This window comes from Eptatretus burgeri, chromosome 3 (genome assembly GCF_056783735.1).
Source record: "Eptatretus burgeri isolate ZD-2024b chromosome 3, Ebu_testis_v1, whole genome shotgun sequence".
Classification (NCBI taxonomy): Eukaryota; Metazoa; Chordata; class Myxini; order Myxiniformes; family Myxinidae; genus Eptatretus; species Eptatretus burgeri.
In genome coordinates, this window is record NC_140963.1 from 61,267,569 (window position 1) to 61,293,906 (window position 26,338).

Below are 26,338 nucleotides of genomic sequence, written 5' to 3' on the forward strand. Positions count from 1 at the left end.
TGCTTGGTTCAAATGTACCCCATTCATTGCGTCTTCTCCCTATTGCAAATGCCATCTTGCATCGCGGAATAAATAGCTGGGTTTTAAACACCCTTTAAATATAATCGGATCCTGTGAGGTCGGGCAATAATACCCGCTCAGTTATCACTGCAGAACGGAACGGACTGCTTAAGCGGTTCATGTCCCAAGCCGACCTGTGCCGAGGTATGGTCTCCCGGTTAGCTATCCGCGCGGGTACTTATGTATATCGAGATTTGGCGATTGACCCTATCCTGTGCGGGTAGAAAATTGGCTCGGCCGTGGTGGGGTTGAAGACCCACCCGTGACAGGGTTCCGGTATTGCTCCAGAAGGTCACGACTGAATTGTCCGTCCGGTGGGTGAGCTGCTACTATTAGTGGAAAGCGGCAGTTCGCACGCTGGCGGGCGTGAATTTGTAACACTGGTGTCAGGAGTGAGATTCGAATCCACCCCGCCTCCAACTAAATTCACGGAACCGGATCAGGGGTGAGTGAAGCGACCCTCCGTGTTCCCCAAATTACGAGCATTTAAAATTATTTCCGAGAAGCAAGATGGCTTTCCAAGGCGAACGGGTGCAGGGTGGATTAGAAATGTGTTTTGATGTAGGATCCATGGCCCGGGACGGTTCTTTTTATAACCCCACTGCTAATTACAATCAGTGGGGCCGCTCACCCTATACTGAGCACGAACTTTGCTGGCAAAATAGCGTCGCTGCCGCATCTGAGCGCAACACGGAGCGAGCTGCTATTATTAGCACAACTAACGGCACGCACGAGGAGGGGGCTCCCAGCTACCGATTCAGACCACATGGTCGCGGCAGGTGCCATGGCAGGCGTGGCAGGATTCCCGAGCATGCATTGACGGGCTTCAGAGACAAGTGTCGAAGTCCTTGCAGCGGTGGAGGAATGGTGACAACTGTATAGGGGAATTGCATTCATTTTCCTTTGAATTGGACGAGGCACGGCGGCGGCACATGGACAGGGTTCATGAGGATTACGTGCGAACGGAGTCACAACGATGGGCCGATGTACAGGAAGAAAGGAGGGAGGAAGAACAAAGGCAAACAAAGCTAGAAGAGGAAAAACGGAAACACGATTTGGAATTAAAAAAACTGAAGGGAAAGGTAGAAGAAGGCAATCGGAAAAGAGAAAGCCTAGAAGAGACGATAAAAAGAGGAGAGAAACCTCTGGAGGAAGAATGGAAAAAATGCTAGAAGAGGAAAAACGGAAACACGATTTGGAATTAAAAAAAAAAACTGAAGGAAAAAGCAAGGTTGGAGTATGCAGAGATGAGCAAAAAAAGGGATGAGATGAGCAAGGAAAGTGATGAAATGAGGAAAAAGGCATGGAAAGAGAGTGAGGAAAAATGGGAAAAAATTTGAGATACTGAAACACGAAACCAAAGAGAGAGAATTACCAAACGAGGTGATGGAATTGGCAGAGGCACAAAGGGAGATTAGAAAGGAATTATAAAAAAAGCTTCTGAGTTACTGAAAGACCAAAACAAAGAAACGGGATTACAAAACGAACTGAAGATGTTGAGTGACGAAAGAATGAGAACGGAGAATGAAACGTTAAGGAACCACACTGAACAGATCAAACAGCTGGAAGCGAAGGCCAGATTAAAGAATGAGGAACAAGAAAGACAGTGGAATAGAAAACACAAAGAACAAGGAATGAGACAGGAGAAGGAAATCAGCCAATTGAAGGAAACAACGAGATTGCAGAATGAGGAACAAGAAAGACAGTGGAATAAAAAGCAAAAAGAGAATGAATTTGAAACTGAACAACAAAAGGAAAAAATAAACCAATGTCACCCGCAGGGTGACCCGTATCTTGCCAAAAGGTGACCACGTGTGACTTATTTAAGGTCACACTGAGGTGAACAGAGCTGCTATCCACCAGGAGCGACTCCTTGAGGAATATCTGCCTACGAGAAATTCCGATGAGAATCGTTCTACAGAGTAACCATGAAAAATATGCTTTTGCCTCATAACGTCACCAAATGACGTTATAATGTCTCAAGCTTGACATATCTAGAAAGCACTCATCGAGGTGTTCAATTTGAGGTACTACACGATATGGTTCCTAAAACTTGAAAATTTGACCTTGGGGTCAAATATGTTTGACCTCAGGCACTAACCATGAAGGTCAAGGCCAATCGCCACCAAAAATTAATCAGCTGAGTGCCAGACCATGAACGATATTCCCATGAAGTTTGAAGACGATCCGATCAAAATTACTCAAAAAATAAGGGTTTCGTCGACTCCCCTGATTTGCGACAAAGTGACCTTGACCTTTGACCTTGACCTTCAAAATTTTGTGCACCGAAAGGGACCTCTGTAGGCCTCTGATATGCGAAGTTACAAAAATTTCCAATGATAACTGTGCTCTGCAGAGTGATTTATACGTGATTACAGACCAAAAATATAAAATAAAAAAATAAAAAAAACATATGAAGGTCAAGGTCAATCGCCACCAAAAATTAATCAGCTGAGCGCCAGACCATGAACTATATTCCCATGAAGTTTGAAGACGATCCGATCAAAATTACTCAAAAAATAAGGGTTTCGTCGACTCTCCTGATTTGCGACAAAGTGACCTTGACCTTTGACCTTGACCTTCAAAATTTTGTGCACTGAAAGGGACCTCTATAGGCCTCTGATATGCGAGTTACAAAAATTTCCAATGATAACTGTGCTCTGCAGAATTTTTTTTATACGTGATTACAGACAAACAAACAACAACAAAAAAAAAAACATACAAGCTGACGAACATATCTTGCAAAAACTTCATTCTGGCAAGATAACAAGGTTGGAGTACGAGGAGATAGTGACAGAACAGGGAATGAAACAGGAAAGGGAGATTAACCAATTGAGGGAAACTATGAGATTGGAGAAGGAGGAACAAGAGAGATGGTGGGATAAGAAACAGACAGAAGAACAAATGAAACAGGAAAGGGAGATCAACAAAATGAAGGAAACTATGAGATTGGAGAATGAAGAACATGAGAGACGGTGGAGTAGAAAACAAAAAGAAAACGAGGTTGAAGTTAACCAACTCAAGGAGAGAGCAAAATTTGAGTCCACAGAGATGGAAAGAGAATGAACAACTCAAAAAGCTCAGAGAGGAAGAACAACTCAAAAGTTCCCAGGAAGTAGAACGGCACAATAAGGTGGGATGTGTGACAGCACCACAAGGAGTAATGTTAGTGGTGCAGGACTTGATCGACACAACTCGTCGGATGAAAGAACAATTAGGGCAAACCCTGATAAAGGAGACAAATAAAAATGGAGACTATGGAAATAACAGACGAGGAAGGAAATAGAAGTATTGCCAGAGACACGGGAGATAGACCGAGTCAAGACTGAATTAAATAGAACGAAGGAGGAAACAGAGACAAAGATCCAGGAAGAAACTAATAGACACGAAGAGACAACAGAAATAAATTGTATAGAGACTCGGGAGATAGGACAAATAGAGGAGAGACTACACGATAAAGACGGGGTGAAAGACGAGCACACACACATGGAGTTAGTGGAGGACTATGAGGGGGAGCTCAGGGAATGTGTCGTGACCCGGTGCAAGCAGCCGGATAGCCTCCTTCAGGAATGGAGGGAGACGCTATGCTCCCCTGAAGCGGATCTCGACCAGGTGGGTCCGGTCGAGCTTTGCGAGGTAGAGGGGGCGAGTGCCGTCGACGGGTGCACACGGAGCTTGGGGGGTTTGGAGACCCCGGAACCCCTTGTGGTAGCACAAATCCCCAGCGTGATTGTTCCTGTGTGTGTGTGTGTGTGTGTGTGTGTGTGTGTGTGTGTGTGTGTGTGTGTGTGTGTGTGTGTGTGTGTGTGTGTGTGTGTGTGTGTGTGTGTGTGTGTGTGTGTGTGTGTGTGTGTGTGTGTTTACGAGTGTGGCGACATGTGTGCTGAAAAGCGCGCATGGCGTGAATGAAAGGCTGTGTGTAAAAGGGACCGTGTGTGTGAGTAAAGTGGTGTGCGAGGTTGCAAGTGAGCCGAGGTGCGTGCCTCCCAACACGCCGTGTGTGGATGAGGCGCCGTTTGTGGATGAGGCACCGTGTGTGAAAGGAACCACGGGTGTGAGTGAACGGCCGTGTATGAGTGGAACCACGTGTGCGAGTGAAAGGGCATGCGTGAGTGAACGGCCGTGTGTGATAGGGACCGTGTGTGTGAGGTCGCTGTATGCAAGGGAGATGGCGGCTGGCATGCGGGAACAGGTAACCGCATGTCCCAGTGTGAATGCCCTCTCAAGGTGTGTGAGCGTCGTGGCACGGGGAAGTTTGTGCGTGAGAGTGCGACAAAGACGGTGCCTGACGGACAAAGGCCAGGTAGCGGCCGTAGATGCATTGGGGACTGCGCCGGGTTTGCACGGCAGCGCGTGCGGGGTCCGTGCTGTGGTACGCACGAGGTCGCCACGTGTGCGACTGCGGGAGTGAAGCCCGGTCCGCAAACGCACGCGGTGGATTTGCCGATCCCGCGGATGGACAGAAGGTAGGCTGGACAATGGATTTGGACCGGACGGGTTCTCCACGCGAGCGTGTGTAAAGCTCCGACGGGCGGAGCACATGTGTTCGTGTGGGGAACCCCTCGAAACGTGAGAGAGATGAGTTCCCCACGAGGGGTTCCCCACATGCAATCCCGTTTCTCATATTGTTTCTCTTTCATCTTCTTCTTCACTTATTCAATCCCGTTTCTCATGTTGTTCCTCCTTCATCTTCTTCTTCATCTGTCTTGTGTATTAATGAAACTCTCATCTTGTATGTATGTATGTATGTATGTTCCCGAAATACAGCCAAAACGGTACACGATAGCGCAAAAATTTTTGGCCCACCTTACTCACCATTCTCCTGCTGTGTGCAGTATCAAGTTTTATTCAAATTTGGCAACGAAAAAAATTATTTTAAAAATCAATTCCCGATTCAGTTAAGTACTCTTCTGGAGTATTTGATCAATGCAAACAACCTCAGAGGTAAAGTTCGCTGGAGCTATCTTTTTTTTTTTTCTTGAACTGATTTTTTTCATCAACTGCTGTCACAACGGGAACCCAACGGTTCACGGGTCATCAAGTATAATCTAAAGTTGCAAAGGAATTCAGTTTTTGTTTAATGGGTGCTGGGGTGGTAAGAGGGGTGATGGGGCAGGTGAACACAATTGAAGGGTGAGGAATAAACAAACACAGACAGCATGTTCACCTATTGGGAAGACCCCCTCAAAGACATCCTGATCACATCACCGATCCATACCTCAGCTACCGACCATTACTACCAATATCCACCTTCCCCTCGATGCTCAATGATTCTGGGTACCTATCTAACTCAAATTTAAATGTGTTTGTCATGTGATCTCTGCATGGAAACCGGTAGCATCAATGGAGCCCTTCCCGTCTCCCCCTGAACCTCCAACAATCCTTCCTTCTCCGCTCTACACCTACTCTTGCACCCTCCTATCACTTGCTTTCTGAACTGTTTTTATTGCAATGTTCAATGTGAATCATTTGCTTTTAAAACGTAACATGTGAAAACATTGTAAAAAGTTGTGCCTTGTTCAAATCAATAAAAATGCATATATTATGTGCCCTATCGACATTTTAAAAACACTTTTTATACCTGTCACTGCATATTTAATCCATATTGGTAAGACAATGAAAATGCATTGAGTTTTGTGAATGTTGATAATCATTTTGAATGCTGATAGCTGACACACGAGAATAATATTATTAATGCACAGGGGAAGGTGTCGGGTCCATTCTGTACATGGGGAAGTAAGGCCAGTCGTCCTGGTATATGTGATACTTAATAAGTGTTTAAGCTAATCCCTAGCTATGAATATTAACGTCGAGTAAAATTGGTGCAGCGTTATGATCATAATGGTGATCATTATTGTTTTTCCTTGTATACAGGCCTGTTGAGTTGCTGCAGTTTGAAAACCACTTCAAGAAGCTGCAAGCTGACTCCAGCTACGTCCTCTCGCAAGAGTTTGAGGTAAAACAACTTCTTTGTATTCTAATTTTTTTTCAATGCAGGTGAGAGATGAGTTTTCCTGGTCAAATGACACATCTAAGCTGGCACATATATTCCCTTGGCACATCTGAACTTTTGTTTACTTACAAGACCTTCATCTGCAGCTTGATGTAGTAATGCTCTCCCCTCTGGGCCAGCTCCCCTGCCCCACACCTTGCTCAGCTTGATGGCATGGAAACCAAGGCCTTCAAAATAATTTGAATCTCTCACAGTGAAGCTGTCTCTGAGCCGATCACTTTCACATTGCAGCTTTCCGTGCTTTGCCCTCCCCCCGCCCCACTCACTGGGAGGGGGGGGGGGGTGCAGCGTGAACACCATCTGCCAGAAATTTCACTTCTGATGAAACTGTTAAAATGCAGACTCACTGCTCACCTCCACTCATTCGTTGCTCTTCCTTCTCACCTGTGAAACCAACTTCCTCAGTCTTTTCAATCTCATTCTTCCCTCCTGGGCTTGAAGACAACTGTTCAACATTATTTCAGGTCATCCCCCATCCACAACCATAATTTCCCACTACCCCCATTAACCTTCCAAGCCCATCTCTTCCATCCAAGATTTCCAGTTTTTCATTCCACTTCTGTGATTGAGAAGAATGATATGAGAACATGGGAAGGACAGAGGTGAACATGATGGAAACAACCGCAAACTCTCAATGTCCCTTATTCCTCCAAGTCTCCATTTATTCCCCCCCTCCCCTTCCCGCCGCTTTCTACTCATTACTTGCAAAATCGAATTTTTTTCAAGTACATTGGTCAGTCGATTTTGTTGGGTACTCGATCAAGTCGAAAAAAAAAAAATTGAGATTTTTTTTTTCTACCCTTATTATCAGTATTTCCGTTGATATTTGTTTGATTCATTCGGGCTGCGACGCTTTGAGATAGCCGTTTTTCTGTTCTATGTTTATTTTGAATCAACTGCCATAACCATCAAACTACCACCGATAAACCCTCCACCACCCTCACCTCTCTCCTTCTGCGGCCATTCCCGCACCACCTGTGAACACTGAGCGTTGGGCTGTCTTGGGCTCGTTCAAGCTATACACACCGAGCCACGAGTGCAAATAGCGGCCTTTCCGAGGGAGAATTCGGATCAAGAATGCTACACGCCCACTTCTGATCCGTCCAATCAGCAAGCGTGGAGCGGCTTTGCCCCACCTCCAGGCGTGTCCATGTGAAATCGAAATATGCAAATTCTAGGATCAGGGGAGGTTCACGCCCACTTTTCCTCCGTCCAATGGGCGAGCGTGGCTCTGCCCCCGAGCTCATCCTGATCCGGAAATTTGCGTACTGTTTCTCCTGCCGGCCTATAAAACGCCGAGCGCAAGGCGAATCGTGGCAGCGTCAGTTTTGGTGGAAGAGTCAGTTTTGGTAACAGTCATCGGGCAGAGTGTGGCAGCAGCAGAGTGTGGCAGAGAGTGGAGTCGGGTGGTGAAGGCATCGAGTTGGGTTCTGCAGTCGGCTGAGGAGAGTTGTGGAAAGAGGCCAAGGAGCTCGGGTCCGAGGTGAGAAGGTCGGCGACGAGGTCGCGGTGGGAGATCGCTCGTCGCGGGACCCAAGCCAGCCAGCCATTCTCCCTCCCCCTGGGCATCAATAATTCCCCCTTTTCCTCCGCGCTGAGATCGTGCAACAAAGGGGGCCCCGTTCCCACCCCACTCCAAACGTCGTGCCAACGAAACCCGCGAAGGAGCACGGAGTTGGGGCACAGCCACGCGGCCACGTCTGCGGCTCGTCCGCCAACGCGTCACGAGGACGCGGGTAGTACCTACCCGGTCTCGCGGACCTGGCCGCTCCTTCAGGTCCCGCACACATATTGGCCTACAGGCCCGTCTGCCCCCTTATCTATGAGGGTGGCTTCTTTCCTTTGCTTTTGAGTAAATGTGTGTTGGCGCCATCTGTAAAGTAGAACTGTATAAGTGTTGCCGTGTGTGCTCGTAGTCGGTAGTAACTCTGCGTCATTGTTTCTTTTGTTTTACTGATATCGGTGCATTTTGACTGTTTGGCTGTATATGTGTGCTTTCCGTGTGTCGCGTAATAAATGTGCATTGTGTGAACTGTTTTCCCGTTTCGCTTCGTCTTTTCTTTATTGACCCTCCATCCTGCTTCACGTAAAGGGTTTGTAGTGAGCTTTATACGCCCGATAATTAATTGGAACTGTCGAGGCCGACGATAACACCGCTCGGTTATCCCGATAGCACGGAACGGACCGCTTAAGCGGTTCATGTCCGGAGTCGGCCTGCGGCGAGGTACGATCGCCCGGTCGACCATCCGCGCAGGTACTTGGGTAGATCGAATTTGGCGAGCAACCCTATCCTGCGCGGGTGGGCAATTGGCACGGTTGTGGTGGGGTTAAAACCCCACCCGTGACTAGCTCCCGGCGTTGTTCCGAGAGGGTCACGACAGAATTGTCCGTTCCGGTGGGCGAGGCGGCCGCCATTCGAGTCGAGCGGCCGATCGCACGCCGGTGGGCACGAATTCGCAACAATATGTTGGGTACTCGATCTCGTCGGAAAAAAAAAATTTCCAAAATTTTTTTTTTTGACATTTGTTCTACCCTTATTATCAGTTTTTAAAATGGCGATTTCAGTTAATACAATGGCGATTTCGATGAAACTTGGTTGGTAGGTTCATACCATGACCAAGTTGTGTGCAAATGACAATCGTTGCTATGGACACGACCGTTGCCTAGCAATGGGACTTTGAAATTTTTGAAAAATCATAAAAAAAATTATTTTTTCGAAAATCAAAAATCGGGCCATGAGCGACTGTGGGCAGTACATTCAGCCATATTGTCAAAAATTTCCAGCCGGATTCTATGAAAACTGTCGGAGAAGATAGACTTTGAATGAAGCCTGGTCGAAAACAATAAAAAAACGAAGTTCGTTATATCTCAGAGACTATGAGTCAGATATATATGAAACTGGTATGGTAGGTTCATGGTATGTCCTAGTTATGTGTGAGAAAGAACTGTTGCCATGGACCCCTCCGTTGCCTAGTAACGGTCGAAAAACCTCCAAATGTGGGGGTATTTTAACAAAAAACAATCTGCAGCATTAACCCTTGAAGCTAGAATCATGAATTTTCTCGTGCTTAATCCTCAGGTCATTCCCCCATCGAACGGGCCCATCGCGTCAGGTTATATTGGGTAGTCGACTACCCATGTCCGCCTACCAGCTTGTCTGTCTGTTTGTTTGTCGCCTACAGGTCACAATTTTAAGCTGAGCTTCATGAAACTTCACCACATGGTAGAGTTTGTCATAATAAAGAAGCCTATTGTTTTTGAGGTCAAAAGGTCAACATAGGCCAAAGATCAACAACTGACATGAGATTTCTAAAATCCTCAAATTTTCGTCCTATTGACTTGAAATTTTAAGATTTGTATTTCAGGTCACTGAATTCAACCAGCCACATATTTTTGAGATTAACATTGACTAAAAAGTCAACATAAAGAGTTATGCCCAAGGTCAACAACTAAGGTGGTGTTTCTAAAATCCTCAGTTTTAATCCGATTCACTTGAAATTTGAAGAGCATTCGCACATCAAGTCACTGCATTCAACCACCTATTAATTTTGAGATAAACATAGACCAAAAGCTCAAAATAGGCGATTGGGCCAAATTTTTTGAAATCCTCAATTTTCATCCGATTGACTTGAAATTTGAAGATTTATATTTCAGGTCAATGAACTCAATAGGCCAATTATTTTTGAGGTCAAATTTTTTTTGGGGGATTTTGCAAGTATCATGTGCTGTATGACGTCTTCTTGTTTGTGTTTTTTGTCTGTCTGTCTGTCTTTGTGTACAGGATATCTCAAAAAGTTGTGGACGGATTCGGATGAAACTTGGTGGGCACGGGTGTGTGACAAGGAAGAATTGATTCAATTTTGGTGAAGATTGGAATCTGGATTCAGATCCAATAATTTTTCAAGTGATTCTTCACCATTGAGAGATAGGGTTAATCTAATATATTGCACGATATCTCAAAAGTTGTGGGTGGATTCAGATGAACCTTGGTGGACAGGTTGGGTGTGTAACCACAACAAATTGGTTTGATTTTGGTGAAGATCAGAGTCCGGATCTGGATACGAGATTTATGTAATTTTTAAAGTGATTCTTCACCATTGAGAGATAGGACCAAAAAGAATATATAGCATGATATCTCAAAAATGTATTGGGCCCGATATGTTCTCATGGGTCAGGCATTACATGGTGGAGATATGTGCTCTATTGAGTGCCCTTTTATTTAATTCTTTTTTTCCAGCTCCTCCATGAGCCTCGACTCTGTATACAAAAAAATATATCAGTTATGTTCACCTCCACTCATTCGTCCCTCTTTTTTTCCTGCCTGTGGAACCAACTTCCACATTCTCTTCAATCTCATTCTTCCCTCCAAGTATTCAAGACAGCTGTTCACCACCATTTCAGATCATCCCCCATCGAAAACCATGATCGTTTCTATCATCATTACCTCTATACCTCTCCCCCACCCCAAGCCCACCTCCTTCCAAATTGCCAGTTTTTCCTTCCTGAGAGTTTGCTTCTGTATCCATCTTGTCCACCCCATGCTTAATCTCCTACCCCTCATTCCTCCCTACACTCATTATGTGTCCAAGTCTCCCTCTATTTGGTCTTTCAACCCTGCTGTTGGTGTTTCCACCCTATCTCTACTGGTGCTTTTGTTTGGTTGTGTCCTGATTTGTTCAGTGTACTTGCTCTTCCATGAGCCTTGATCTTGTATTCCAAAAATATATTTCAAAAACTGCCATCGTTTCATCTTATGAAGAAGGAATCGTCATGAAACATCAGACTGTTGGGCTTCTGGGCTCTCTGTTCCTTCCCTGCCCCTTTTAGCACCTCTGACCATGTTCTTGCCAAAGGTGACATTTCTTTAGCTACTGTGAGAGAGCAACCTCAGTGCCACAGGATATGGCTATTCACACATACCAACTAGCAAGGACTGTATTCTTCCCTCCCACAAAACGATTGCACCATCAACCATCTCCATAGCACCTGATGTTGATTCCACCTGGAAATACCTTCACAAGTCTTGTTTCTCTCATGCACTTGTGTGTCCAATCACGGCTGTGACTTTCCCATTCATCTCTTGATCCTGGTACACTGATTCCTGTGGCGAGGCAGTTTCAATCAGACAGTTTTCTTTCTTGGTATGGAAGGTTAGTCTGACGAAGAGAAACTTTAGTTCACTCCATAAGGTGCAGCAAGTGTGTATCTATACTGAAGCAAGCCAGAAAACATAATCTGTCAAATCTCAAGGCTGAACTCTCCAATCAGTCTCCTTCCTTGAAGTCATTGTGGTGCCCTGTCAACTCTGTCTCTGGTCTATGTTCCCCTCTATCCTGTCGCTCACTTTACATGGCTGTACTGCAAAGTCTACCCAAGATAAGGCAGAATCTATAAATTCAATCTTGCCTTTAAATCTCATGTACTCAACCCATCTCACTCTGTCCCCATCCTATCCCCTTGTACCCACTGCTTGCTATACTTTGTGTCCTCATCAGAAAAGGTAGAGAAAGTTCTGTACAGCCAATTGACTCTGCTTTGGTGATGGGCCCAAATGTCATTGGTGCCCAGATCTTGCTATCAATTTCCAACTCTTGCTTCTCATCTTTCTGCATGATTCATTGTGTCCTCCTCTTTTGGCCACCTCCTGTCTGCCTGTAAGTCGGCAAACGTCTCTCCCGTTAACAAAATGGATGCAAAAATCCTCTCAACTACAAAACAATTCGCATATTTACAATCATATGCTGTCATGAAATCAAACATTGCTGCTGACCTTTTTTAAAACAGTCTGATCACTGACCATCAGTTTGGATTCAATCCCAGCCACTCAACTCTCGCAATCCTGCTGTTTCTCTCTTAGCAATGGTTCGGAGGCACAAAATCTTAGATAAAAGGTCAAGACCATCTCCCCTGGACATACTTTGGGCATTTGACACAGTCTGAAATCCTGTTGTGATTGCCAAGCTTGCTGCTTGTGGTATACAAGGCTGTCTATTTTCATACCAGTCTTTTTGACCTCTTAAACACCTGCACTCAATGTATTGCCATCAGTGGAAACTGTCTCCTCTCCTCACCCAGTGGAAGCTGAAGTGCCCCAAAGCAGTATCTTGGGTCCAGTCCTGTTCCTTGTCTACATAATCGAACTCTCCACTGCTCCAGAAAACCCTGTCTTCCTTTTTGCAGTGGACTCACTAGATTCACTGGCATTGTGGTTCGAACGTTTGCTCTGAGTCTGGGAGATTAGCGGTTCCATTCCCACCCTGGCAAAGTCATACCAATGACTTTATATAATGCTACGTGCTGCTTCCTCACTTGATAATCAGCATTTTGTGGATATAGTACAGATAAACACTATGGGTTAGCATCCTTTGGGGAGGGGACATTTGTCCTTAAAAGTGTCCCACTGACTGTGGATAGAAAAATGCCACCACCAGTGTTCTTGAAAGTAGCTTTCCCCAGGGTCAGAGGTTGTGGTTGTTTGATGTCTTTCTGTGTGTGTGTGTGATTTGTGTGTGAGACAGCTCTTCCACAAGCTTTAGAAACTCGAAAACAAAATGACCCCACATTGTGTCGTATGGTACCTCATCCCACTGCGAGACAAATTACAGCTGCGTCACTCTCATCTGATCTGGAATTTATTACACTCGAAGCACCTGCCCCCTACGGGAGCCATCAAGGGTGTCGTGTTATTATATTTATGCCTATTTTACTCCAAGGGGTCCCAGGATTAGACACCCAAAAAATGCTGGCGATCGGTTCAGCCGTTTTTGCGGTACCTGGGAACAGACAGACAGACAGACAGACAGACAGACAGACAGACGGTGAATTATAGTAAGATGCTGGTCTGATAAATGGAACATGTCCTTCAATCATGGAGAATCCCACAATCCATTTTTCTTTGTATACAGAGTTGAGGCTCATGGAAGAGCTCGAACACAGAATGCTTCAGGACACAATGGAACAAAAGAAACAGCAGAAAGAGAAGGGGGAAGTGGCAACAGTAGGGCCAAGGGACAAAATAGATGGAGACTGGCAAGAGATGCACGGTGAGGATGAGGGGTTGGGAAGAATGCTGGGAGTGGATAGTATGGATACGATATTCTTACCCTTTCACTCTGGAATGGTTGCCAAATGAATCCAGTGACTGGAAGAGGTTCAGTCTCTTGAACTTCAAAACATCACCATCAGCCATGACCTCTAATGGCAGGCCTTGTAACAAAGCTGGCCTCGAAAGTCAGCCACGTTGTCTTTTTACCCCGTCACTCCGTTCTTTGTTGAGCCTCGATCTTGCATTTAAAAATTGAGTTGCCTGTACCTCATTACTATTTCTACTGATTAGGCTTCCAAGCTGACAGGCGGGAAGCCTATTGTTGTTACGATTACACTGAACAACAAAAATTTTTTACTGGAGATGTGTAAAGTGATTTAGACTAATTTGGGTACGCTGATTTCAAAAATCATAACCGTTTTGCTGTATCACGTCAGGATTTTCAGTAACAGAAATATTCCCATTGCCTAGAAGTCAGGATTTCAATGAAATTTACAAAAATTCATTTATTCATTTATTTCATCATGAATGCTTCAAAATTATAGAAATTACAGAAAAACTCCACTAGAATGGAATTAAAAATGCTTTCGGCATTTGGCTTTGCGTTTGTGCTGCTCTGTGTCAGTTTCACGATGCAGGAACCAGCAGAAATCGCCCATCATGTTCGGGTTGTGCCGCCCTTGGTAACGCATCTCCATGAGTGAAATCTCTTGGTGGAATCGCTCGCCGTGCTCGTCCGAGACTGCTCCCAAGTTGTCAGGGAAGAAGTTCAGGTGCTGGTGTCGGAAATGGATTTTCAGGGACATCCTGGAGCCAAGTTTCCTGAAGGACTCCAGCAGCTGCTGCACTATTTCTTCATAGTTGTCCGCGCGCTCGTTCCCCAAGAAGTTGTCCGTCACAGATTTGAAGCTCCTCCACGCTGCCAGCTCTTTGGGGTTTAGAGTTGTCGGAAAAGTTTCGTCCTTCATAATCTGTCGGATTTGCGGTCCAACAAAGACACCAGCCTTGATCTTGGCCTCCGACAAGGTGTTGCCAAACTTTTCCTTGAGGTATAAAAACCCACGCCCATTCAGATCCATTGCCCGTACAAAACTTTTCATCAAGCCGAGCTTTATGTGGAGTGGTGGAAGGAAAACCTTGGCTGGGTCGACAAGGGCGACATGCTTCACGTTGTGTCGACCAGGTACATGCTCTTTTCGCTCTTCCCAATCTTTCTTCGTCCAGTGATTCTTGTCGTCTCTGCTATCCCAGAGACAAAGGAAGCACATGTATTTCGTGTAGCCTGACTGCAGCCCTAACAACAGCGCCACCACTTTCAAGTCTCCGCAGATGTGCCAGTTGAAGTCATTGTACTTGATGGAATCAAGCAGCTGCCGCATAGTCTCATAGGTCTCTGTCATGCCGAACGCGTGAGCCAGTGGGACTGATGGTTTCTCGTTACCATTGTGGAGCAAAACAGCCTTTAAGCTGTTCTTCCCCGAGTCGATGAAGAGGCGCCAGTCTGCAGGATCGTGATCACACCCAAGTTCTTTCAACAGACCGTTGATGTCACTGCAGAATGTCATCGTGTCTTCCATCTCAAAGAACTCCAGCCATGTCTCTGTGACGTGCTCTGAACAAGGATATCTTGGTGTTAGGTTCAAGTAGATTCCACTGCTGCAGCCTTGATCCAAGCAGCTCTGCCTTCGCCTTTGACAGCGAGAGATCTCTTACAAGATCATTTAAGTCTCCCTGGTTCAGAAGGTGTGATTCTTGAGTGTCGGGTTCAAAAGGTTCATCATCACCATCCTCTTCACCACTGCTTACAGCTATGTTCTGATCAGCTGGAGGTGTTGGAACGGGGTTCTCGTCATCATGAGGCACAGGTTTACGAGCAGAGACGCAGTCAGCGTACTTGATGTGACCTTTAGTCTTCTTGTTGAAGCCGGCGATGCTTGTGCAGCAGAAATAACAATCATCATGATGATTCTGCGGCTCACGCCATATCATGGGCACCGTAAATGGCATGCTCGCGCGCTTGCCCACCAACCACAGAGTCAAGGTTGTGTGACAGCTTGTGCAGCAGATGTGTGGTGTCCAGCTCTGTTCTTGGTCCCCCACCTTACACCCGAAGTAGTGAAAGTAGGCCGCCTTCATTTTCACTGCTGTAGATATACTTCGCTGTTGATCTTTTTTGGTATACCGACCACAGACATAACAGAAGTTGTCAGGATGATTGGTACAGGAACGCCTACTCATCTTTATCTGAAAGAAAGAAATATAACACAAGTTAACAACAATTGTACGGAATAGACATGTTAAAGACATATGTAAATTTCATTGAAATCCTGACTTCTAGGCAATGGGAATATTTCTGTTCCTGAAAATCCTGACGTGATACAGCAAAACGGTTATGATTTTTGAAATCAGCGTACCCAAATTAGTCTAAATCACTTTACACATCTCCAGTAAAAAAAATTTTTTGAAATTTGTTGTTCAGTGTTATTATTCTATTTCTGCTGATTTTTGCGAAGCGACTTTCGAATAAACCGTTACACCTGGATATGTCGATGTGCGCATGTTTATAGCACACCCTTGGAACATGATCATTAAGTTTTATTTTTTTGGTTTTTTGAATTTTGCCCGATGTTGGCCGCCATCTTGGATTTTGTTCCAAACAAGCAATCTTCTTCTCCAGAACTACTAAACCAATCGCCATGAAATTTGGCAGACAGCTTCAGCACCCCAAAGTGGTATTGAAATGTGAGTTTTAAGCTTCTGCTCTAAAAACTCTCGAGGCTTGCTTTTGGTGGAAGGGATGTAAGGGGCTGACTCCATGTAGGCTGGCAGCTGATGCTGAATGGGCCACAAAATGTAACATACTCTACGTATTTCTTCCTGCTGATGATGGATTTGGGCTGTATTTCTCCAGAAAATGTACCAATAGGGTTCCATGTGGGTGGCAGATTTGGAATGCTTGGAAGCTGACAGCCCTGCACGCAGTTCTTGTCATTATTACTGTATTATTAATTATTATTATTATTCAGACCTTGTTATTGTCTCTATCCACTGTTGCAGGCCTGCCCAGTCCAGAAAAAATTCAACATAGTTATAAAACAATTTGGAAAGCATTGAACAGTACTTTCTAACAAATTCATCAAATTTCTGTTTCTCAGAGGCTTAAAGAAGTGGGGAGACATCAAAGCCAAGATGCTGCATTGTTGTCTGAGAACAGAGGGAAAAACCGTTACAATAACATCCTGCCTTGTGAGTAACTCCCAGTTGCCTCTATTGCCAAGCCCTGTTCTAGATTGGCACCTGTTGCTCACACAAACCAAGATGTATGCAATTTCAATTGTGCATGAGCATCCTTCGGTTGTACAAGTGATGATATCGATGGTTAATATGTTTTTATTTTTGATGGATTGCACGTGGACGAAGGGATAAGCCTGTAAGCACCCAAGTGGCCCTTGGCAGCAAAAACATTGCCCAACACCTCACCCGGGGTGGCCGAAAATAGCAAGGCCATTGACGGTCCCTCTAGCTTGGTTGAGTGGAGGTACTAATCCCCGTTGGCAAAGAAAAGCTAGACTACCACTCTTGGTTTTCCTTCAGGCTCACTTCCCCGGAGCAGTCTTGTTTAAAGGTGCTGGAAAATCGCTTAATTCACACTTCCATGATTTGTTGATATCGGGTCAGCATGAGAAGCGAAGTAGTGGGAGTTGGACTCGAAGATCCTCTTTGGGATGCTGACCATAAGGGGGTACATTTGAGGGGTTGAGGTGGTTATCCCTCAACCATACCCTTTAAACCCTCAAATGGAGTCACAAAATGGATGTACGAGTCATTCATACCTGTATCTGTAAGATGTTGTGAAGAGCATGAATGTGGGTGAGGTGTTTTCTCCATTTTATCCTTCACTAAATGCTCTGACAGATGACTCCACTCGTGTGAAGCTTTCCTGCCTTGATGACGATCCAAGCTCTGACTACATAAATGCGAATTACATTCCGGTAAAGATTTCTTTCCTATTTTTACCAAGTGGGGTCACACTTATCCTACTGGAAAAGAGTGACATGTCATGTGATTTTGAGTACAAATTTAGGTCTTTGGTACAGAGAACACAATGTGGATGCAGTTTTGGTCCTGTTTTAAACAGACATTCATGTATATTTATTGACACACTGTAAGGACGGGTTTTAGCAGGAATAAAACAAAGAAAAAAAAATCAATTTTGTTGGTAAAACGATCTTTTCATACTCGTGCTGTTTTAGTTTTGTATAATTGCTGCCGATACTGCAGTGTAAATGAAATAAAGCACAGTTGGTTGGTTTCTTGGCAAATTATTTTTAAATTATTTTTCTTGATCACATACCTCTTGTAACCTTGATTGCCATGTTTAATGTACAAAGGTGCTCGGCATCGATTGATTATACATAAGTTGTGCATTTGTAGGGCAGCAGGTTCCGGCGTGAGTTCATTGCAACACAAGGCCCACTGCCTGGCACAAAGGATGATTTCTGGCGCATGGTGTGGGAGCAGGGTGTCCACCACGTCGTCATGCTCACACAATGTGTTGAGCGTGGTCGGGTGAGTAAGAAGCACAATTAGAGTTTCTCCCCATTGTAAAAACTCGACTCGCTTTAAGGTCACTCTCGGACATTTTGTGAAAGCCACAAGCATGGCGCATCATGGTCACCAATCGACCTTTCATATCCCCATTGCAACACCCACCCTTATTACAATTCAGTCGTGCCATTTCTGTTTCCTCATTCATTTTGCCTCCTGTTCTGGCTGGCAAAGAATGATGGGTACCATTAATATCTGTGGCAAGCAAGGAGAGATTGAACCAACATCACTGACTCACTCGTATAAATACTGTATTTAGTACTTTCTCGGTGGGCGAGAAACCTTAAATTTTGCACAATGATGTCAAATCAGCAAGCATTACTGCCCTGCATAAAAAAGTGCAAAAACAGATCCCTGCAATTACAGGCCAATCAGCCTTCTCCCAATCAGCAAGGTTATGGAATCCATCATCGCTTCAGACATTACATCCTTCCTTTTCTTCAATGGCTTGATTTCCGATCATCAATTTGATTTCAGACCAGGTCACTCTACCCTGGATATGCTGCTTCTGCTCTCCCAACAATGGATGGAGATCCTCAATGCCGGACATAAAATCCGAGCCGTATCCCTGGGCATATCACGTGCTTTTGACACAGTCTGGCACCCTGTCCTGCTCACAAAACTCTCTTCCTATGGTATTCAAGGCCATCTCCACTCATGGCTTGCAGACTTCCTCTCCTGTCGCAGTCAACGTGTGGACATATCACGTTATATTTATAAATTTATAAATGGAGTTCTTTCATCCCCTCTTCCTGTCCAGGCTGGAGTTCCTCAAGGCAGTGGTTTTGGGCCCTGTTCTATTTCTGGTTTTCATCAATGATCTCTCCGACTCTCTGGAAAATCCTCTATATCTCTTTGCTGATGACTCCACCCTTTGCCGTACCATCGGTCATCCCTCAGACCGGCAAGCAGCAGCTTCTTCGCTCACTGCTGATCTGGATAAAATCACAAACTGGTCCAACACGTGGAACATGTCTTTCAATCCGGACAAATCTCACACTCACTATGTCTTTCCGAAAGGGCTGTTTAGAACCCCCCCCCCCCCCCATTCCACTTTCTCAGCAATCCTCTGGAAGAAATCCTTTCTTTCAAGCTTCTGGGTCTCACTATCTGCCATGACCTTTCCTGGGAAAGCCACATTTTAAACCTCGCCTCCAAAGCCAGTCGCCGACTGGGAATCCTCCGTCGTGCAAAGTCCTTCCTCGGCCCTCTTGAGCTCCTGACCACTTACAAAGCTTTCGTCCACAGCCTGATGGAGTACTGCTCTCCCCTCTGTGCTGGTGCTCCTGCCTCCCACCTTTCTCGGCTTCACGCTGTGGAAACCAAGGCATTTCGGATCATTAGCATCTCCCGCAATGAGGCTGAGTTTTTGGGCCTCTCACTCTCTCACCACAGGTGGTCGTTCTGTCTTCTCCCCTCTCCTCTCCAGCCTCCCCCCCCCCCCCCCCCCGCTCTCTCTGCGATTTGTCCCCACCACATTTCCGCAGGGCGCTCAAGGTCCGCTAACAACCCACTTCTGGTAAAACTACCAAAATCACGAATCACTGCTCACCTTCACTCTTTCATTCCTCTTATTTCCCGCCTTTGGAATAAACTCCCTCACTCTATTCAATCCCATTCTTCCCTCCAGGCCTTCAAAACAGCTGTTCACCACCACCTCTTATCATCGCCCATCCAAATCCTCAATCTTTTCTACCCCTGTTAATCCACCCAAACCCACCTCCTTCATATTCCCTGCTTTCCTTCTAGAAAGCATGATGTAATGTCCATCTTGTATACCCCGTGTTCCCCGTCCCATCCCTCTCCCTTCTACAGATCTCCTAATGTCTCTGTTCCCCACTGTTTTGTCCTTCCCACTCCTGCCCCCCTTGTTGTGCGTTGTGTGTTTGCTCTCATACGAGCCTCGACAAGGTATCCAAAAAAAACAATAAAAAAACTGGAAACCACGATTCGAGGAAAATTCACAAAATTGTCCGTAAATGAAAATATTTGGAAACGAAAGTTGGCCATTGGAGCTTCACTCCCATTTACGGAGAGTCATATGACCAAATACAATGGCACGTCACGAGATCTTGTATGGGCAAGATCGCTCCCCAAATGAGATGGTGTTTCCTTGGTTTTTATGGCTTTAAGTTTCAAGAAGTGTCTGTGGATTTTTCTCATTTCCGCATGATGTATAGTGATAAAAGTAGTAACCATTTATCGTTTATGGACGATGTACATTGGAAAGAAGCGGTAAACATTTATGGACAGTGTACAGTGGAAAATGTTACACTGCATGCTGTTAAGCAATGAATGTTTACGTATTCAGTACAACTTCTGTATAAAGCACCCTGGTTATAACGAAATCCTGCTTATGATATCATGACATTCAGAACATGTTTGAGTGAATGCATATTTATACCCTGCTATAACGGCGCTAACTACTCTTCAATAACCCACCTCCTTTTCACAAAAGACACCGCGGCATCTTTAATGTCAACCAATGACTTGTTCTGGCAGACGACGGGTCCTCCAGCAATGGAAATGCCAGAAAATCGAAGTTTTATTTTATCCTTCATTGCGAATCGTGATATTTTATCCAAATTTACATTAAATGCTGCGCACCCTGGTGGCCTTACATAAATTAACTTGAAAATATGAATCAGTACCGCAACTTTAACACATTAATGTACATTCGACTACACTAACCAAACCCAATGAGTAAACTCTGGTGTTAAAGGTTGAAAATATCGTCTCTCACAGGTAAAGTGTGACCACTATTGGCCATTCGACCAGGATCCAATTTTCTATGGCGACCTTGTTGTACAGATGCTGTCGGAGTCAGTGCTGCCAGAGTGGACTCTTCGGGAATTTAAAGTTTTCATGGTAATGTTTCTTTTTCTCACCACCTTTATTTTTATTGATCGATCACATTCATTTGTAGGGTACGATGTCATCCCGCTATTGATTAATGGAGTGTTTCCAACAGGAAGACCCAACTCTAAGACCAAGAGTTGTGCGCCAGTTCCACTACACCGTGTGGCCTGACCATGGTGTGCCCGAAATGGCAGGCTCACTTATAAAGTTTGTGAGGACGGTACAAGACTACACGAACCGCACACCTGGTGCAGGACCCACAATTGTGCATTGCAGGTGTGTATGCTGCAGTATGACCGACAGATTAACCCTCCATCTATCGATTATAATACACAATGTGTATTTGTGTGTTTATATGTTTGTGTATTTCTCTGTCCCCCCTTCATCAGGATGATTTGAGTAGGCTTTAAAGGCCAATCTTTTAACATGACTGTGTGTTCCCTGCGGTGTATTTTTCAGGATTAAAAAAAACTCGAAAAACATTTTTCATAAAAGAGTAATTACATCTCTCCCATTAGTCGTCAAAATATGATCCGTATCGCCTAACCCCAAAAAATTGCAACAAAACGTTTTATTGTTTTAAATGTTTTAATAGGTCATGCTGCGTGCCAGGAAAAAAGTCTCGGGTAATCTGACCCCGGTAAAGGGGTTAATTTGCATATTTTCAAGATGGCCTCCAGTAAAAATTTCAATGTGCTACAAACTTTTTTATTGTTAATTTTAGACCTTATAAATGTATTAACAACATATAGGAACATTGGGTTTCTGAATCAAATGAACATAGTTTCTCCCGCCTATGACGTACTATGACGTAACTATGACGTTTATGGCGTCATAGTGAAAACCGAAAGCCAACCCCCTTTCTTTCAATGTGGTTCGCCGGATTGATCAGTTCTGGGCTGGACTTGGGTCCGATCTTGTTATCGAACAGACACTTATGCGATCACTCAAGTCGACTGGTGGGTTGACCAGGGGCAGTGGCATGACGGAGGAGCAACGTGCCCTGTGGACACTGTCGTCCCCCGTATGTTCGTAATATAATGTAGCCATGCAAGAATTCAATGATTGCACTTGCACGTCGAGTGAACAGCACAAGGAGGCCACCAAGTCCAAGATGGAGAGGGACCAGTCAGATCTAGCAAAAATCCAAGAAAACTTCAGTCATGCAATCCGTTCTCTGATGATCCAGCCTTGAGAAATGTTGTCACTGGTGTTGTAGCCAAGGATGAAGTGAATATCGACAACTTGCAGGTAGTGGGGAAAGAAGTTGCTGAAAAGCTGACTGGACAACCAGTTTTCACCTACACATGCAAAAGGAAGGACAAAGCGAAAACTCTGGGAGATTCATCTGCTGTCCAGGTTACTGGCGACCGAACTATAGACCCTGCTCTTCTGTTTCAGAGGCTACTTGTCATTTATCGGGCAGGGAACCTCACATTGGAGGACGTTCTTGAATATGAATTGTCTCCATTTCCCCCAGCTCTCTTTGAGGCGAAGCACATATTCAGGAAAGCGGACAAGCCACAGCTTGCGAGAGCAATAGATGAATATGCAAAAGGTTTGTCTACCGAGGATGAGTCGGACGATGTACCCAAGACTGACCACTATGTGTTGGATGGTGGCTTACTGATGCATCGTGTTAAGTGGACGAAAGGGAGCACGTACGGATCTATCGCTAACGGCTATGCTGACTTCGTACTCCGCAATTACGGGAAAGTTACTGTTGTCTTCGACGGTTATTCGGATGAACCATCTATCAAGGACAGCACACACCAGCGTCGTCAAAAGAAACATCATCCCAAAGTCAACTTCACAGAAGACACCGTGTTCATGGGGAAAAAAGATGAGTTCTTATCGCATGGTTCCAACAAGCAGGAACTGATAAACATCATTAGCCAAAGGCTAAAGGAAAAGGGGTGCACTGTGATAAATGCAACAGGTGATGCAGACTACGACATCGTGCAAGCAGCAGTACGAGCTTCCCATCTGCAGTCAACGACACTGATAGGTGAAGATACGGACTTACTTATTCTGCTGCTTCACCATTTTGCTGAAGGTGGCAACCAGGACTTGTACTTCCGATCTGCCAAGACGCAGGACCAAAGCAGAGTGTATCACATAAACAGACTGAAGAACCTCTTAGGATCCCAGCCATCTTCCATGATGCTGTTCGTACATGCCTTTACTGGATGTGATACGACTTCGTGCATATTTGGGGTTGGCAAGAAATCTCTCTTCCAGAAAGTCATGAAAGGTGATGCTGGTTTGAGGTCATGTGCCCAAGCATTTGCTACACCAGGTCAAAGCACAGATGAAGTTGTAGAGATTGGATACAAGGCAATGGTCCAGGTGTTTGGTGGAAAGGGAACAGATACTCTCACTTCGTTGCGCCACAGCATCTTGACAAAGAAAGTGGTATCGGCTGTGTCGTTTGTTACCCCAGAGCGTCTGCCGCCAACTGAAGCGGCTACTAAGCACCATTCACTCCGCACGCATTTCCAGATCATGACATGGATGGGAGAAGAGGCAGATTTGGAAGCAACAGACTGGGGGTGGAAAACAGAGGAGAATTAATTCATCCCAGTAATGAATGAAATGAATGCCGCACCAGACTCTTTGCTTAAGGTAGTTCACTGCAACTGCACTACCAGGTGCAGTACTCAACGTTGAACATGCAGAACCTACGGTCTACCATGCACATCAGCTTGTGGACAGTGCCAAGTGCAGTCATGTAGCAACCCTTTCAATCAAATGTTGGGGGATGAGAATGATGACAATGACAATGCTGAGATGATCTAGGGTGACAATGGGCATGGCTTATGGTAAGGCTGTGTGGTATACATACAGATTTCTTTTGGATTGATGATGTCCCATCTATGTAATTACAGGAAAGGGACAGCTTAACTAGTTCAAGGAGTTAAATGATAGCATCACATGTCATTACATATTATAAAACAACAGATTTTCTATGGCATACTCATCTATCTTTTAACTATGACGTCATAGTTACGTCATAGTTACGTCATAGTACATCATACGCGAATGGAACTATGTTTATTTGATTCAGAACCCCATGTTCCTATCTGTTGCCAATACATTTATAGGGTCTAAAATCAACCATAAAAGTTTGTAGTACATTGAAATTTTCGTTGGTGGCCATCTTGAAAATATGCAAATTAACCCCTACACTGGGGTCAGATTACCCGAGACTTTTTTTCTGGAATTCACCATGACCTGATAAAGCATTTAAAACAATAAAACGTTTTGTTGCAATTTTTTTGGGGTTCAACCGTATATTGACTCTACTACATTGGTAATGTCGATGGTAACTTGCAACTGTGCCTCAAGGGTGATGTAAAGAAACAATAAATAGAAGGCCCAGGGAAGTGAAATTTGCTGCACATGATATGCACCGCACACAGAGTAAAATGAGTGTTCATTTACATCTGTCGGACGTCTAATAAATAATGAAGATATAAGCACACCTGGCGCTCGGCTGAGGCTTCAGACTTTGGCATGCTCACAAGGCTGTACCATCAAAATGAAACATCCCAGAAGATAAAGAGAATAGGGAAACATTTGTACATGTTTTAAAATAACGCTTCTTGCGATGAAACATCATATCTTCCAGTCTCTGAATATTTCGAATAAAATAATTCCAACCCGTCATTTTTGACAGGTTTTTATACCACTTATTAATAATGAGCAACTTTGTGTGCACTTGAAAGGCATGTTGGAAAGCTTTTGGTGAAAAATAAAGCTAACCATTACACGAAAGCAGTAAAATAGTATCAACAGGATAAAAAATTGTGGTCGTTTCATCCCCAGGTAGGAAGATATTGTTATGACTTTGAGGAACCATTTCTTCTGACCACACAGAATTTTGACACATAGTTATAAACTGTGACTACTCACAATGTGAGCAAAATGTTGCCTGTAACTGTGCAGTGCTGGTGTTGGACGAACTGGAACACTCATCGCACTTGACAGGATTCTGCACCAAATGGACGCCGCTTCCTGGGTGGACATTCACGGCACAGTAATGGATCTGCGGAGCCACCGTGTCCTGATGGTGCAGACAGAGGTGTGTAAACGTGTGTTGCAGATTGCATACTTAGGATCATACACCCTAACCTCATTAGATCATGAACACCACGGACAGGCCGTCATAAAGAAGTCTCAAGTGTTGTTGAATCTAAACAGTGGGCCATGCTTATGCAGACCTGTGATGCGTTTTGCGCGAGTCAAAGAGTAACTTGTAACAAAGAATGCTTCACTTTCATTGTATCCTCTGCTTGTAGTGTCAATATGCCTTTCTGCATCAATGTGTCATTGAGGAGATTTGGTTGAGGAAAGCGAGAAGCCTCCACGGCAATGCTTCATATACCTCCTTTGAGAACATCGGTGACTTGTCCGGTGTGTATGACCAAATAATAGTCACTTTATTTGTCTCTGACTGTTTCTCTGACTGTTTCGAATTGACTCAGACATGCGAAAATCTATATTTTTAATTACATTACACTTTCCTGTTATGAATTGTAATCAGGGTGGGTCGGGAACCCATGGAAATGCCTGATCACCAACAACTTTTGGAGAAGAGTAATCTACCTACCCCTGCCCGATGTTGTCCACCAATTGGTCCAGTCCTCACTTTATAGTTGACACTTAAATGCACTCACGTCAGTTTTCATTGTGCAGTAAAACCCAGTCTACCTTAAGAACCCATTTGACACAAACATGTTGGTGCCTTGCCTACTTCTTCGTTTCTTTTTTTATTTTTATAATTAAACAGAGTCAAGGCTCGTGGAAGAGCGAGAATACACAATGGATCAGGATGCAACATAACAAAGGGAACAACAGAAGTTGAAGGGGGAAATGCCAATAGCAGAGCCGAGGGAGAAAATAAATGAAGAGAGCCAACAAGGGATGTGCATGTAAGGTTAACGGATATGGGGAATGGAGGTGGTGGATATGGATACAGAAGCAAAAACTGGAAGGGCACTCAGTAGATCGCATACCTACGCCCCGTAACTCCCAATCCACGAGAACGTATCTGGCCCAATAAATTTTTGAAATATCATGCTATATATCGTTTTTCAGCCCAATCTCTCAATGGTAAAGAATCACTTTAAAAATTCTCATAGTCGGATCCAGATCTTTACCAAAATTGAAACATTTCTTTCTTGTCACACACCCAACCTGTCCACCAAGTTTTGTCCAAATCCGTCCACAACACTTTGAGATATTTTGCTACATATCGATTTAGCCCTTTCTCCCAATGGTGAAGAATCACTTTAAAAATTATCAGATCCGGATCAGGATCTAAATCTTCACCAAAATTGAAACATTTCTTCCTTGTCACACACCCAAAATGTCCACCAAGTTTCGTCCGAATCCATCCACAACTTTTTTGAGATAGATTTGATACATGCTACATATCATTTTTGGCCCGATCTCTCAATGGTGAAGAATCACTTTAAAAATTTTACGAGTCAGATCCGGATCCGGATCTTCACCAAAATATATTCAGTTCGTCCTTGTTACACACCCAATCTGTCCACCAAGTTTCATCCGGATCCGACTTCAACTTTTTGAGATATTCTGCACACAGACAGACAGCCAGAAAGGGGTGAAAACATAACCTCCTTCACTTTTGCTGGTGGAGGTAATGAAAAATATTTGATGGGGGTGGCTTAACAAGGTGTAGAAAAGATCATCGTTTTGGATGGGTTCACTGATGGTGGTGAAGTGAG

At 44.5% G+C, this 26,338-nt stretch overlaps 1 protein-coding gene across 5 annotated transcripts in view; it reads left to right on the plus strand.

The window, feature by feature from the left end:
• The window catches only part of LOC147030026 (receptor-type tyrosine-protein phosphatase beta-like), a 267,673-nt gene that overhangs the window by 226,781 nt on the left and 14,554 nt on the right, over window positions 1-26,338 (plus strand). For all 5 annotated transcript variants that reach the window (XM_085873693.1, XM_085873694.1, XM_085873696.1 and 2 more), the window contains 8 exons: window positions 5,935-6,016; window positions 16,274-16,364; window positions 17,034-17,110; window positions 17,553-17,687; window positions 20,472-20,594; window positions 20,698-20,861; window positions 24,534-24,669; window positions 24,887-25,001. In XM_085873693.1, coding sequence (XP_085729819.1) covers window positions 5,935-6,016; window positions 16,274-16,364; window positions 17,034-17,110; window positions 17,553-17,687; window positions 20,472-20,594; window positions 20,698-20,861; window positions 24,534-24,669; window positions 24,887-25,001 — 923 coding nt within the window. The remainder of the gene's footprint in view (window positions 1-5,934; window positions 6,017-16,273; window positions 16,365-17,033; window positions 17,111-17,552; window positions 17,688-20,471; window positions 20,595-20,697; window positions 20,862-24,533; window positions 24,670-24,886; window positions 25,002-26,338) is intronic.